The sequence below is a fragment of the Teleopsis dalmanni genome, chromosome 1 (genome assembly GCF_002237135.1).
Source record: "Teleopsis dalmanni isolate 2A chromosome 1, ASM223713v2, whole genome shotgun sequence".
NCBI classification, from domain to species: Eukaryota; Metazoa; Arthropoda; class Insecta; order Diptera; family Diopsidae; genus Teleopsis; species Teleopsis dalmanni.
In genome coordinates this window covers 4,667,701-4,682,853 of record NC_051846.1, presented here as the reverse complement: position 1 = coordinate 4,682,853, position 15,153 = coordinate 4,667,701, and the positions used below count along the sequence as shown (strand labels likewise).

The window sequence follows — 15,153 nt, the reverse complement described above, 5'->3', positions numbered from 1 at the left end:
TTTTTTGCATGGCGTGGAACATAATGGCACGCCGATTTCTTGAAAAGAACTGATTGAGCTGAAGCCACTTTCATCCTCCGTGGTAGAGCATAGAGGTAACGTTTGTTTGTTGTTTTTGTTAATGTTGTTGTTATTACACAAGAGCGCTCCGGATATGTAAGGTAAGGTGGGCTCATCATCAGTTTCAATCTTTGAGGAAGAAGAAGTAGTACATGATGATGATGTTGTGGAATGCACGGAACTATCTGTTGTGCTGTGCAGTGAAAGTCGAGAGTCTCGTATATTTGCTGAACGCAAGAAGAGCATATCGGCATTGGCAAGTGTGGCTGCTTTAGGTGGTGCAACAATAGCCGAAACTGTTGTGTTAACTAAAGTATCAACATCATTAGTGTTTGGCGCTAGTGTGAGGCTAGTAGAATTGTGAATAGTGGGCGTGTGTAAAGTCAATGTAGAACCATTCGGTGTTTTGACATTTAAACGCGCTAAATTTAATGCGGACAGTGAGTTACGGTGTTGTGTTAAAACAGGTTGTTGTGTGGACGTATTCAATAGATTGTGTATGGTACGAGATAAACGAAAAGCCTCTTGGTTCAGTTTCTCTTCCACATCATCTAGTGCAGGTGTGTGGGTACGATTATCGTTTTGTTTCTGCTTCGGTGAACGGCGCCTGGAAATGGAAAATAAATGTTGTTTTAAATTTAAATGAGGTGATTTATATTGGCAGAAATGTGTGTAAAGGAGTGGTACATACCATGTAAAATCTTTAAATGTGCTGTATGAGTTCGGTGGTGCTACAGCATCATAAGTCGGTTCGCTTAGTTTGTTGTGTTTAATATTGGCCACTGTGGCAGCATCATTGTGGGTAGATGCTGGTGGTGGCAATAAATGTGGCGACTGCTTTAGATCAATAAGATTGGTGCTACTGCGCGTGCGCAAATACGACGTGGCCATTGATTCATCGCTATGTGGGTTGTTCTCATGACCTCCGGCATAGACGTGGTAAAGGCTTTTCGAACGAGATATTTGCTCCATGTTATTGCGATTGTTTTGCTTATGGTTATGGTAACGATCAAGAAATCGCACTACTTCCTCCATAACAGCACGATACATTTCACAACTTGTTTCCACCTGCACAATGTAAAACAATTATTAGTATGCATTATATAAACATAAATAACTATTTTTATTTTTGGTTTGTGTATAAAATGAAACGAATAAAAATTAAAAGAAAAAACCGTGTTTTATAGTATTTGGTGTAGTTAAAAAAAAATTAATTGCGCAATATATGTATTTAATTATTTTAAAGTGTGGAATTGTGGAAGACAGATTTGCTATATTTCTCACAATAGAATCTATTGAATATAGAAGGACTCCAAAAAATAGAGAAGAGTATTAAAGTGAATTTACTAAATGGTTCAGAGTATATAATGAGGAGATTATCCTGCATATGATATTTCGCTTTATTTCCTTTGACCTAAAATTATGACAGTAGTCAATGGGGGGACACCTTTATTGGTTGACTCCATGAGCATTGTTAAAAAATAATATAAACAATGTAACTACTATAATTAAATAAAATGATAGTTAATCACAATATTGATGATGGAGTGTACTAAAAATATGCCATGTTATATGTTAGAAGTCATAAATCCCAGTTGACAATGTTGAAGATAACTTTATTTAATAGTTGAAAGTAAGTCGGAGGTTCTTAAAAACTAATTTTGAATTTGAGAATTTTTTATTCAATCATTTAGGATATAACTATTAAAAACAATAGCGAGTAGTTGACACCTAATTTTTTTTGGTACACATCTAATAAAACTAAGTAAAACAAATATATTAACCTTTATGTGCTCAGGATATTTTTCTGACGTTGACGGTCAGTAGTGTACATTTGTAGCAAGCAAATATGTTATATAGAAATCGATGCTAACATATAGAAAAAACAGATTATTTTACTTTTGCACATAATTGTACATATTTATATATATTCTCCTGTTACTGCTCCGGTTAGTTAATAGTATCTACGGAGATTGTTATTCATTTAAGCCCACAATTCAGAGATAGGAACAGTCTTGTCATTAACAAGTCAATCAGCACCAGTACGCGGACTGTCAAATAGAATAAAACATAAAATTTTTTTAAAAGGAGATTTCGGCATTATTCGTAACTCCATAATACATCCATTTTGTCATCGTTTGTTTTGTTTAAACCAGCCAGCAATAGAAGTTCAGATATTGGCAGTTTCCATATCTGAAATTTTCTCATAAATTAAATTATGTAGCAAACGGAAAGACTAAATCCTTCTGAGATGTAAGAATTTAATGGTATACATAAAAAGATACAATTTGGCAAATATAACTAAAAGTGAAAGGCAATTGGCCAAAATTAAAAACAAGTACAAAAAACACCAGAAGGTGCATGAGAAGTTCAAAAAGTTGTCAATTGCAAAAAAAAAAAAATAAATAAATAAACGAGGTTTTCGGTTGCCAAGTTTTGTTAATCTTTTTTTTGGACATAAACGCGAGTAGAAGATTGTGGTATTGTTTAGGTGGGCGTGTTCTATTGGAAATACTTGGAACTGTGTTAATTAGGTGATATCGAGCCAAAAATCTCTTACTAAGTTTTATTTATTATTTTATAGTAAATTTAGTAAAGGTTAAGTATGCGGTCAGAAAACTAAAATTGTGATATTTTAAAAATAATTGAAATTGTTTCCCATTTCATTAAAATTATATAAAATATTATTTTATTCACTGCTGGCTTGAAACGCTGTAAGACTGTTATTGCTTTCTTCATATAACAAATCTTGTAATTTTGCTTTTATCTTGTATCTTGGTTATCGCTTAATGCAGTGAAAGTGCACTTCTTCATCATCGTTCGAATTGTTCGAATGGTTTGGATCGTTCGTATCAAGTCTAATTTTTCAAAGATTTGTTACCAAATCATTATGCATGCCTCATAAACTTATAAAGCCGCACACAACGGCAAAACAATAACAGAACTAAAAATTAATTTCCTAATATTGAAATAATTTTATTTAAAAGTATTAAAAATTAGCATAAATACTTTAATTAAAATTTTATCTTAGTTCGTTGGGATTGGGTTGGATATTAATCATTTTCTGTTTATGGATTTTCCATGTGTTGTTGTAACTCGTGTTTTTTTTTGGGCAACGATTTGTAAATGAATTTTAGAAATGGGGCCCACACATAATTTGGACACTTTTATATTTAAAAGATACTCATTTAACAAAAGAAAAGAGGAAAGACCATCAGTGAAACTCGAAAGAAGCGTGTCTGAAATTGGTCAGCTTTTTAACAAAGTAAAATAAGAAGTTTGTGTGTTTATATATGGTTTTATACCTACTCATATAACATGGAAATTAAATAGGTTGTAGAAAACATTAGGAGAAATAAAAAAAAAATTTGATTTAGTTTATCAGTATATGACGATTAATGCCGACGAAAGAAAGGTTAATCAAACATTGAGCCACAACTCAAACGGTTTAACATTTTCTGCCAAAGGGTCTAACTAAAAAAAATTTGAAACATACTATTATAATGCCACCAATATCAATTAACATCAATGCGGAAAGATAAATATATCATGAAATACGCAACTGGGTCACAAAGAAATGAACCACACTGAAAGGTTAACCGTATTATGTTGAGTCAACGTGAGATAGATAAGAAATCAAAGCTTTAAGTTCAAGACACAATCATCAAATCAATTTTACTATATGGAATAGAAATTTAGTGAGTAAACGGGAGAGAGCATATCAAAATGACAGCCTTGGAAATGTAGTTCCTAAGAAGAATAATGTAAAAAACTAGACATGACAGAATAAAAAACGACCTTATAAGAAGTGAATTACAGGATGTTGATAATGAATATAAAATGAAGCGCATAATGTCAAGAATTGCTAATGGTTTTCTGGCAGCCAACTTTAACAGAAGAAGTTTTGTTGAGTGCACAAAGAAAACATTTGAGAACAAACTTTCAGAGACAGTGAGAGTTGGAAATGTGAACAATATATAAATAGTTAACTGACTGGGGGATAGATACAGTAAGACAGCTGTATTATAAAATATATTACATAACGTTAGAATAAAAACTGAAAACAGTATGCGAAACATAAAATTATGTAGGGCCCATGAATCCTACAGCGTTCTATGTTCATTGTTCTAGAAAGATACTAATCAAGTAAAATCTAGGTGAGCATTTTTACTTATATTTATTCGAGTATTTAAATTTATTACACTTGCATCACTGTATCTTTTGTATCCAATGTTAAATAAGACGATATTTGCAATACGCAGAAAATTGTATAATAAATTTATGGATATTACATCAGAATCAATCGATTAGATAAGTTGTATCATCCTATTTATGTGCAGTTCTGCAATAAGACATTTCTTGATCTAACGATAGAGCTACATAAAGTGCATGAAGCTTTACTCTTCTCAGTAACTGTTGGTGCATGAAAGCAAGCGTAGTCAAAAGCAAACGCTAATGACCTCATCGTTCAAGTGCAAATTTAAACCTTTTATAGAGTTTACATAATGACAATCTCTATCGGTACTAAATCTTCTCATTTTGTTAATATCCCCTATATATTTAAATATTATGCTCTATTAAGAAGTAGTTTAAACTAGGTAATAACTCAATATCCATCGAACTCATGGCCATGAAACGAAGGCTGGCATGGTTAAGCCGACAAAGCAACGACAACAACAGCGTGAGCACAAATTATCGGTAACACACAATGCTAGAGTAGTAGAACCGGTGGAACAACGACACTAGTGAAAGATGGACTGCAAGACCCATCCCCGACTTAGTCGCCTGGACCACAAGAAAGTTCGGTGAAGTCAATTATTATCTGACGCAACTCGTCTCCGGGCACGGGTACATTCGACATTCGATAACAGCAGAATTGCATCTATGGTGAGACAGATGTCGACGATGTGTGCTCTTACATTTTTTGAGTGCAATCAATGGTCAACCGAGAGAGCCAGCCTGCAAGCACATATTGGTGGCATGTGAACTCTGGAAAACGTAGTACCCTTACTACTAGCGTAGTACCCAGTTGTTCTCAAACTGGTTCGTGGAGTGGAGGCAAGTGGAGACAGTACTCCGTGCAAAAAAGATGCGTCTAGACGCAGATACAACAGCAGCGTCGTAAGTCGTAAAAGAAGTACTTGCGAGGAACATGAGAGAGGTAGACTAAAGAAAAGATGAATGGATCAAATAGTAGACAACTACTACATAACAATGTATGTGATTGGAGAACTGCCGGGTCAGAAAAATGGAGTGTATTGGTGATAGATTATAAGGATACGATAAAGGACTATAATAAGCCGAATGTAGACGCAGTAAATTGCATTTTAATTAGAATAAAATTGAGGCACGCATTTTTTTTGTCAGTAGCTAATTTTCTGTACATTTATTTCGTAAAAATATTATTTTATTCAAGAGTTTTTGGAGTCATTTTGCTTACGGTTAAAGTGTTGAAAATATTTTTTTTTATAGATATTGTATAGAAATATCATTGTATTGTATATTGTATTATTATTATTTTTATTGTATTTTTATTGTATATTGTATAGGAATATTATTTTTCCACTTTATTTTACTTTAAAAATAGGAACTGTGCTGTGCTTATTACACTGCATATACGCGTCTATGCGTAAGTATGAATGTATATAAATGTCGAGTTTACAGAGAAGGGAATTTATTATTTTTAATTTAATAGTAAACCAACCAAAATTAATGGACTTTAATATCCAAAAACTTAACATTCAATTAGTTAATTATTTTTAAGTTAGTTCAACTTTTCACAAATTTGATTTATTATTTTCAGTTTATAATTATTTTCATTTTTTGTTTCTAAATAGTATGTATTTTCTAATTCTACTCATTTAACAAAAAAAAAAAACTGTTTTCTAAAACTCCATTATATGAAATTAATATACTGAAGTCATGACCAAATTGGCTTAAAAGATAAAAGAAAATTTAGGTTAGTGGAAAGCGGTCATGAAGCGGAGAAAAAAGTACTACCGCACTCGGTACAATAATAATAACTTTTTATTTAGTTAATAACAAACAGAAACAGAAACAGAAAAGCAATAATAACAGAAAATGAAATTATAAAATAATAATTTCAAATAACAATACGATACTATATAGAATAATATGAGTACATAATATGTAAAAAAATGTTAAAATAAAAAATTCTATTCAATGAATGCATTATGAAAAAATTCTCTCGTACGGTTGTGATATGCATTCGAGTCGGTATACCGCTAAATACAATAAGAAATTGTTTTAAATTGATTAATAATTAATTTCTAATTAGCTTCCATGAAGTGCAATATGTGTATAATCATTAGGGTAAAGAATCTATTATAAAGTTAACCGACACCGGTGAAAATCACTTAAGCCAAGAACATACATTTAATAATGATAAGTGCAACTATATACCGGAGTTTCCAATTCGTGGTTCTGAAAATTAATGGTAATGGAACAACACCATTGAGATTTCAATCAAATTTTTATTTAAATATATTATTTGGACTTTGCTAGTGGGCGTGGAATTCAACAACACGCAAATGTTACAGTACTGGAACCTTTTGGAATAATTTTCGAAGAGTTTTCGGTACGCAACTGATTGTTAGCAGAATATATCTCCGTTATTTAAAAATGTGTGTTTTCAAAAATTTAAGTTTTTAAAGATTGTAGGCATAATAATAAGGATCTTAAGGTAACCTAAAGAAAAAATAGAAAAAAAACGACAAATCGTTTATTGGTCACTTTGCATCATCAAAATCTGAAATCACACGTTCAAAAACTTTCCACAAAACAGCAGTATTATGTGGTACTAAAAATGGTAATTGATTATAGCGATTAGACTTGATGATTTGTTTCGAATTATTATTTTAAAAAAAGTATTGGCTTATCACACTATACAAAAGGCTGCAACAGTAGTAACTTTTGTGGATACAATGATCCTTTGAAAGGTACTTGTGGATTTTTAGTGCCATAGATACAAAAAATTTGTTTGTTGACATACCATTGATGCTTATCACTGAAGAAAATTCAATGCAAAAACTTGTCACTATCACAAAAACTATCACTATTCGTAGTAAGTTTTTACAACTTGAACAGGTTCGGCGGTTGTTAAACGATTCGTATTTTCAAATAGTAAACCTTAAAATAAACGTATAATAACTAGGATAACAGTTCTGTTCATTATATGTTAGTGAAACATTTAATTTAATTTAATTAATTTAGAACTAAAAAAATGTACTACCCTTTACAATAAACCGATGGGCAGAATTAGATAATGTTAAATCAGGTATATTGAATATTAGTTTCGGAAATGGCCAAGGCATGCAGAGACACTATAAACTAAACACATGACAAAGCAAATACCTAAGATATGATGGGCATGGTTAAGGTAAACTCATGTAAGTGGCAGAAAAAACAATTAAAAGATTACCAATTTAGTGGTGGGCATGGTTGAGGTAGGCTCAACAAGTGGCAAAGCAAACACTTAAAGGATTATCAATTTAGTGGGCATGGTGGAGATAGGCTCTAGCAACTGGCAAAACAAACACCTAAGAGATGGTTGGAATGGTTGAGGCAGGCTCAAGCAAGTGGCAGAAAAACATTTAAAAGATCATCGAATGGTGGGCATGGTTGAGGTAGGCACTACCAATTTAGTGGGCATGGATATGAGAGGCTCTAGCAACTGGGATGGTTGGCATGGTTGAGGTAGACTCAAGCAAATATCAGAAAAAACTATTAAAAGATTACCAATTTAGTGGGCATGGTGGAGGTAGGCTAAAGCAAATGGCAAAGCAAACAATTAAAATATAACTAACTTAGTGGGCATGGTTGAGTGGGCATTTAATGGGCATGGTTGGCTCAAGCAAGTGGCAAGACAAATAATGATTAATACACATAGTTACTGCCATTATTGTTAAAAAAATCTTATTTTACATGAAGCAATATATGACAATTTAATATATATGTATATTAGGGTGGCCGTAATATGTATGGGGGCAAAAAAATGTGTTCGAATTCTAGATGCCACCCCCTAAATTTATTCGAATACTCAAAAAACTACTAAATGTAAAGTTTTAGACTAATCGGATAATGTTTAGAGGTCGCTCATCGACCTTAAACTTCGGAAAAATGCCATTTTTTTACTTTTTTCAAATTTCTTCGCTCCCATCTCGCGTATTTTTCACCTTTGACTATTTGTTCCAAATTAATATTATTCTTTAACATATTAGCTTTCAAATAAGGTAAAAATCAATCAATTTCGTTCACAATTAACTAAATTATTACTAAAATAAGAAATCATAGTCGACGTTTATTGAAGCTTTCAAGAGCAGCATAAATATGGGAGTAAATACGAGTACGTATGAGCGAAAGCACAGTTTCTTGGACACAAAATGGTACAATATAATATTTGAAGACAATCAAATACTTCCTCACTATATATAATTGTCCACACTTGATTTGAATAATATGCTCAAAATAGATTAATAAATATAATAAAAGGAAAGGAGTCCTTAAGTAAACAAAAGAAATTCTCTTTTGTTAAGGATGATATAACAACTTTTTGTTACAAAGAACTACAAAAATCAATTTGCAGAGATGACTGTAAAGAACTATTGGAACTAGTTATCATCTCTTTGGGAGAAAGTTCATTACCAATATTCCGTGACCCTGGACCAATGCACCATGCTCGTTGGATGTCCAAAGCCCTTTACTGTTTAAAGATATATTTATTTCGAAATGAGTTCACATTGTCATCTTTCGAAGAGCAAAAGCTTAAAGAAATCTGTTTGTTCATAATAAATGTTTACGTAAAATATTTGTTCAAATGTGTTATAGCATCAGAAGCAGCTTACCAAGATTTTTGTTTTATAAAAGAAATGTATAATTATAGATGTATTGATAAGACATTATCTGAGGCTGCTATTAAGAAGATGTGTAACCATTTATGGTATTTATTAGATGAATGCATTGGTCTATAATTTTTTGATGACAACTCCAATTCCAATTAAAATTAAAAAAAGAATGACAGATAAGTTAAAAAAAATTATATCAATGAATGTTGAAGTAGATAGTAGTGATAACAATGAAAGTCACGACAATGTGAACGATATTAAAAAAGATTGAGAAAAACGAATTCTTTTGAAGACAGAGAATGTAACCGATTTTTTATCGAAATCACTAGAGGATTTTGTGACAGCCAATACCATCACCTTTTTAAAGCGATTCAATATATCTACAGACACGCGTTAAAAATTGTTCACAGTATAAGACCTGTTAATGATACGGCAGAGCGAGGAATAAAACTTTTCGAAGAATTTAATAGAGTCCTTGGTAAAAATGAGGAAGATAAACAATATTTATTGCAAGTAATAACAGATTATAGAAAGACTTTTAAAAAGTATACTAAAACAGTTTTGTCAAATAATAAATAAATTTAATATTTTTTTAAATAAATTACTTAAGGACTCCTTTCCTTTTATTATATTTATTAATCTATTTTGAGCATATTATTCAAATCAAGTGTGGACAATTATATATAGTGAGGAAGTATTTGATTGTCTTCAAATATTATATTGTACCATTTTGTGTCTAAGAAACTGTGCTCTCGCTCATACGTACTCGTATTTATTCCCATACATATACTGCTCTTGAAAGCTTCAATAAACGTCGACTATGATTTCTTATTTTAGTAATAATTTAGTTAATTGTGGACGAAATTGATTGATTTTTGCCTTATTTGAAAGCTAATTGTTAAAGAATAATATTAATTTGGTACAAATAGTCAAAGGTGAAAAATACGCGAGATGGGAGCGAAGAAATTTGAAAAAAGTAAAAAAATGGCATTTTTGGTAATCGGACCTCTAAACATTATCCGATTAGTCTAAAACTTCACATTTAGTAGTTTTTTGAGTATTCGAATAAATTTAGGGGGTGGCATATAGAATTTGAACACATTCGTAAATAACGGCCACCCTAATGTATATAGTATTTTTCATTGGAAAGTTACTAGAAAATAACAAATTAAGTGTACTTTGAAATTTTTAAAATTGGCCTAAATCAGTTAATTAATTTTTAATGAACAGAAAACAATGCAGCTATTGACAAAATTGATTAATTTTTTTAATTGAATATAAATTGACTCAACTCAACTAGCAAATGATCTAAATAAATAATTTATGAAGTCAATTAGAGTAGGAGGTTATAGGAACTACATAAAGAGTGGAATGGTAATGTGTAGGAGTTCATAAAAAATTATCAAACCAATATAACGTTATGCATATAACGGACTTCAATTTCAGTTCACTTTGACATTTTTATTTTCCTCCTCCATACTAACTGAAACTATCTGTTTGCGCTGCAATTTGCCTCATTACTATGCATTATTGTTTATATTTTTTTAAATGATTGGCGTTTTGTAGTTACTTGGTCACTAATAATATTTTATGTTTTTATTTATAAATTAATTTTTTACACGAACATTTATTGGCCATTGTGGTTAAAGTAGTTTTTATCTGCAGTTATTTGCTTTACTGACCGCAACCATTATTACTACTATCGACTCGCAGTAAAAATTAACAATAATAAGTTGGAAAAAATGTTATTGAACATTTTGATTTCACATTCTCTTTCAATCTTTGAAAGTTAGCCATTTTTAACTTTAACCATTTCTGTGTGTAAATAATAGAAATTAAAATATAGTTTATGTACAAAATTGTAACAGCAGTGAAAATGGTAATTACGCATTATGCACCTGTCAATGCCATTTTTAAAGCCAAGTTTTTTGGACGGCTTTGGTCGTAGCATATTTTTTGCCAATTACGCCTGGAAAAAGTGTCGCCACTACGGCAGCAGCGTTTAATGTGGTTAATGCGTTTCGAATATGAAGAAACGCATGCTTCAGATGCCAACAATGGAGATTTACTAATTTGTTGTAAAATTGTTATAAAATCCTATGAAAAATGCGGATGATGAAGTGGTGGCATATTGTAAAGTTCATAATGGAACTTAAGAAAAATGAAGTCATAAAAAGTGAACAAAAGGTAATTCGGTTTCCGAAATAAACAAAAAAAAAACCGACTGAGACTTAGACTGAGTAATAAGTAGTGTGTTTGTATTTATGATTATTTCATTTTATTTCCTTTAAGATTTAAATAAATGACATATAACAGGTATTAAGTTAACTTTGGTTTGTCCGAAACTTGAATACCCTTCATATAGAGTCCCTGAGAACCTATTAAGTAAAATTTTTCACATCTGAAACGCACTTTTATATATGAGGATCACTTAAGAAAAATATAACAAAATTAATCTGGTCTGATGGAATACTTTTTTGACCAAAATCCTACGAATTTAGGTACTCTTTATAACATCAAAAGAACTTGGGGTCGGTCGTTTGAAATATTTTTACAAAAATTTTTTAGACAATGTTAAAAAGTAAATATATATGCACAAATGTATATGCATATTAATCTCAGTTAGTATTATGAAATATCTCACAAGAACTTCAAGTTACTTCACAAGACTTCGGTAGCACGTTTCCCGGAGAAATGATACGTCTAATTTATAACAACCCTAATTAAGTTATTTCACCAATGCATTAAACATACGTAAATAATTTGTTGTTTATACTAAATACGATTTAACTTATTGAAACAAACTTAAAAATATATTTAACAAATACATGGCTATGGGCAGTGATACTATGAATCCATTGAGACCTGTTGGTTCACCGTCTTATAATTTACTAATATTGTTTAAAAAGTAAGTTTCTAGCATATTTATATACATTATTACGGAGACATATCGTTGGGCCATTGTCTTGTCGTTTTCAAAGGTTTGCGTACATCGAACCTTTAATATAGCCAATATACTCTCCAAGTGGAGATCTTACCGTTGACTGTGATTCTATAGAATGTTTTAAGCATATTTACGTTTTACGGTGATACTTGGTATCCAATTGGGCCTGCTGACCCTTTGTGTTGTCATCTTGAGGATTTTACGTACCTATTTCAAATCCATTCATATCCAAAGCTGAGATATTTTTCAAGTGGAGTTCTTGTTATTGACTAAGATTTTTTAAAGGTATTTTTTTATTTATGATTGATGGAGATGTTTTAAAATAGCATATTTACGCTATAACGATATGTAGTATCCAGAATATATACTGATGGCTAAAATTGCCAAGTCACAGTCTCTTAATTTTTCTCAGTTCGTTAGAGATATGTGTGGTGTAGCGTTGTAAAGAAATTTTTTATTAAGTTAGTAAATTTCTTGCTTTGACTTTAATTACTTGCAATACAAAATTGAACCCATCGATTAACCAAACCGTACTGACTTAAATGGATAATGGATAAATATTCTAGTGATACCACTTCCTTATCGTTGATATTGTTATAATGTAATCAAAACAGCAAACAGTCTAATAGACTAGTATATCTGCATTGATTTATTAGGTCAAGCTAATTGAGAATATATACTTTATATACTCTACAACCTTGTATTACAAAGATTCAGAAGGAAACTACTTACTATATATCATTTTATATCGTATGTTCATAAATATATATATAAGTTCGTAGAATATATCTATCATTTTATATTACTGTTTCGTAAAGCTAATATTTCCCTGTGTCAATTACATTTTGTGATCTATCTAATTCAGATAGATACAAATCTTTAAAATTAAAAGATAATTATCCGTATCTATATTCCTAGTATCATAATTAAAACATAAATTGTCTGTTCTCAAATAAAAGGAACCAATGCCAACATGTGCCTGCCTAAATTCACGTTTTTTATTAGTTATACAATTAGACTTATCGTATCTTTTTATCACATTTTTATATGGATTATGTATAGATTTTGTATAAAAAATAGTACTTATTGGTGCATATCAGTTGCGCCAAGTAAACATATCATTGTATACCAGTGAATGAAATCAAGCTGTAAAGTACCAATAATAGTGTACTGTTTCATATTTTTGTAAAAAAACACTACACTACAACAGTACACTATATAAAGTCCGAAATACATCAATAAAATTTTTAGTGTCTACAAACGCAAACAAAATTTTTGTATCCTCTTAAGTAAACAAAACAACATTGCACTTTAAAAACATTTCCAAAATGTTTTGATAAATAAACAATAAAATACACTACCTTCAAGAAATGATCGCTACAAAAGTTCACTAACTTCGAGAAAGGATTGTAAAAAGTTCACCACCTTCGTAAAAAGTACACTAAAAATTTCACATGAGATGTTGAAAACAGTATGCAATTTAGTGTTTGGAATATGTCGCTTTCATTTTTAGTGTACTGTTTGTGTGTGCATTCATGAACACAAACAAACACCACCCATCAGTTTATAGTTTATGAATATTAGGCAAGGTTTTTTGCACCATAAATTTCATTTAATTTTTATATATCCTGCTATTTCATATTTTTATATTTCCTAACCTTGCCAAGATTAATCAACTTCATCATTTCAGCAAAGATCAACAAACTAAACTTTAAATTCACAACTTATTTTTAATATCATAATTATTTTATTGCTGAAAAGCTGTAACAATTATAAATAATAATTGTAATAAAAGAAGCATAAATCTCGGGTCTCTAATATTATAGAAAATTAAACTTTCATAGATTGCTTCTTAATGTTGGTGATAAAGATAAAGATACATTAAGTATCTTTATTGAAATGTAAAGGAACAAGTTTCAAGTTTTTTTGCAAAGGAAGTCTCATATTAAATTCATAAGAGAAGTATGATATACTGTGGATATAATAATATCTTTCATTTCGTGTATGTAAGTATGTATGTAAGTATGCAGCAGATGTATGTATGTAAGTACGAAAAAAAGTATATTACTTAATTTATGTGAATAGTGAGTTAAAATGTTTATATGTATTATTAAATGATTAACATATTGCCGCCTAATGAAATTGTTGCCACTGGAGAGAACCTCTTTTACTGGTTTATAAAATGCGCTACTCATTGTACGTAATTATCTTGAAATTAGGCGTGAGAAAAAAAATGCGAATACAAAAGAAAATTATTCATAGTTGATTAGAGGGATTCACTGGATAAAAGACGAGTGTTGAAAACTTTCAAAAGCTGAACTACAAACGGGTGTGTCAGCGGTGCTTGAAATAATTTGAAAACACAAATGCTTCGGGCAACATTTAATAATAATTTTATACTTAAGTATGTATAGTATGTCTTCGCTTCAATGTATTTAAGGTGGCAGACCCTTAAAGGGGAAAAAATGTATAAAAATTATATCATGTTACTAAAGCTGGTTTGTATCAGAAATGAGTGTAAAGAAATAAGGAATAAAAGTGAATTTATACCTTAACATATTGATATGATTAACAATAATTTATCAAAATTAAATTTATTCATAATTTATTTATTCATAATTTATTTATTCAAAATTAATCTAAAATTTGATATAAAGTTTTGGCTTCTATAGTAGGATAAGTGAAAATTTGTTAATTAAGTATTTTGTTTCAAACGAAGTTTATTTGCAAAAGAATAAAAGTAAGTTTATGTTCTGTGACCAGCAATAGGTGATCTTACACCTAACAAAGATTTTGAGAACTATAAACGTGATTATCTAAGATTTTATGAATTTTTATAAAACTGGCATCTCATTAAAGATGTGCGATTCTGGAAAGTATTAGTATTAACATTGTTTACGTGATTGTAATTACAACGTACAGTAATATCACACTTTCTTAAACATGCTTACATCAACAATAATAATGATTAGGTTAGGCTAGGTTGTACCGAAAATCCAAAGGGATCCACTTAGGCCTATTGGCTTATTCTGACAGTCAAGATGTGATTAAGTCAGACTATGATGATTAAGTTAGGCTATGTTGTACCTTTGAATCCAAAGCGATCCACTTAGGCCTATTAGCTTATTGTGACAGTCAAGATGTAAGTAGCAGTTGAGAATTTATTGCTATTTATTACTTATTGATTATAGGTTATAGTAATATATGTTATATCTATAAATTTTTATTTACATATCGTTATAAAGGTATGATGATTGTCTAGATTACATATAGGTATGTGAATAA

The 15,153-nt window shown here is 30.5% G+C and overlaps 1 protein-coding gene across 1 annotated transcript in view; it reads right to left on the bottom strand.

Annotated features, from left to right (window-relative positions):
* Positions 1 to 6: 6 nt before the first annotated feature.
* Positions 7 to 15,153, bottom strand: part of LOC119675330 (rho GTPase-activating protein gacF-like) — a gene marked incomplete at its 3' end in the record, with an annotated part of 42,774 nt that continues 27,627 nt past the window's right edge. The window contains exons 3-4 of the mRNA XM_038086548.1: positions 752 to 1,128; positions 7 to 667 (exon numbers count right to left, since the gene is read on the bottom strand). Coding sequence (XP_037942476.1) covers positions 7 to 667; positions 752 to 1,128 — 1,038 coding nt within the window. The remainder of the gene's footprint in view (positions 668 to 751; positions 1,129 to 15,153) is intronic.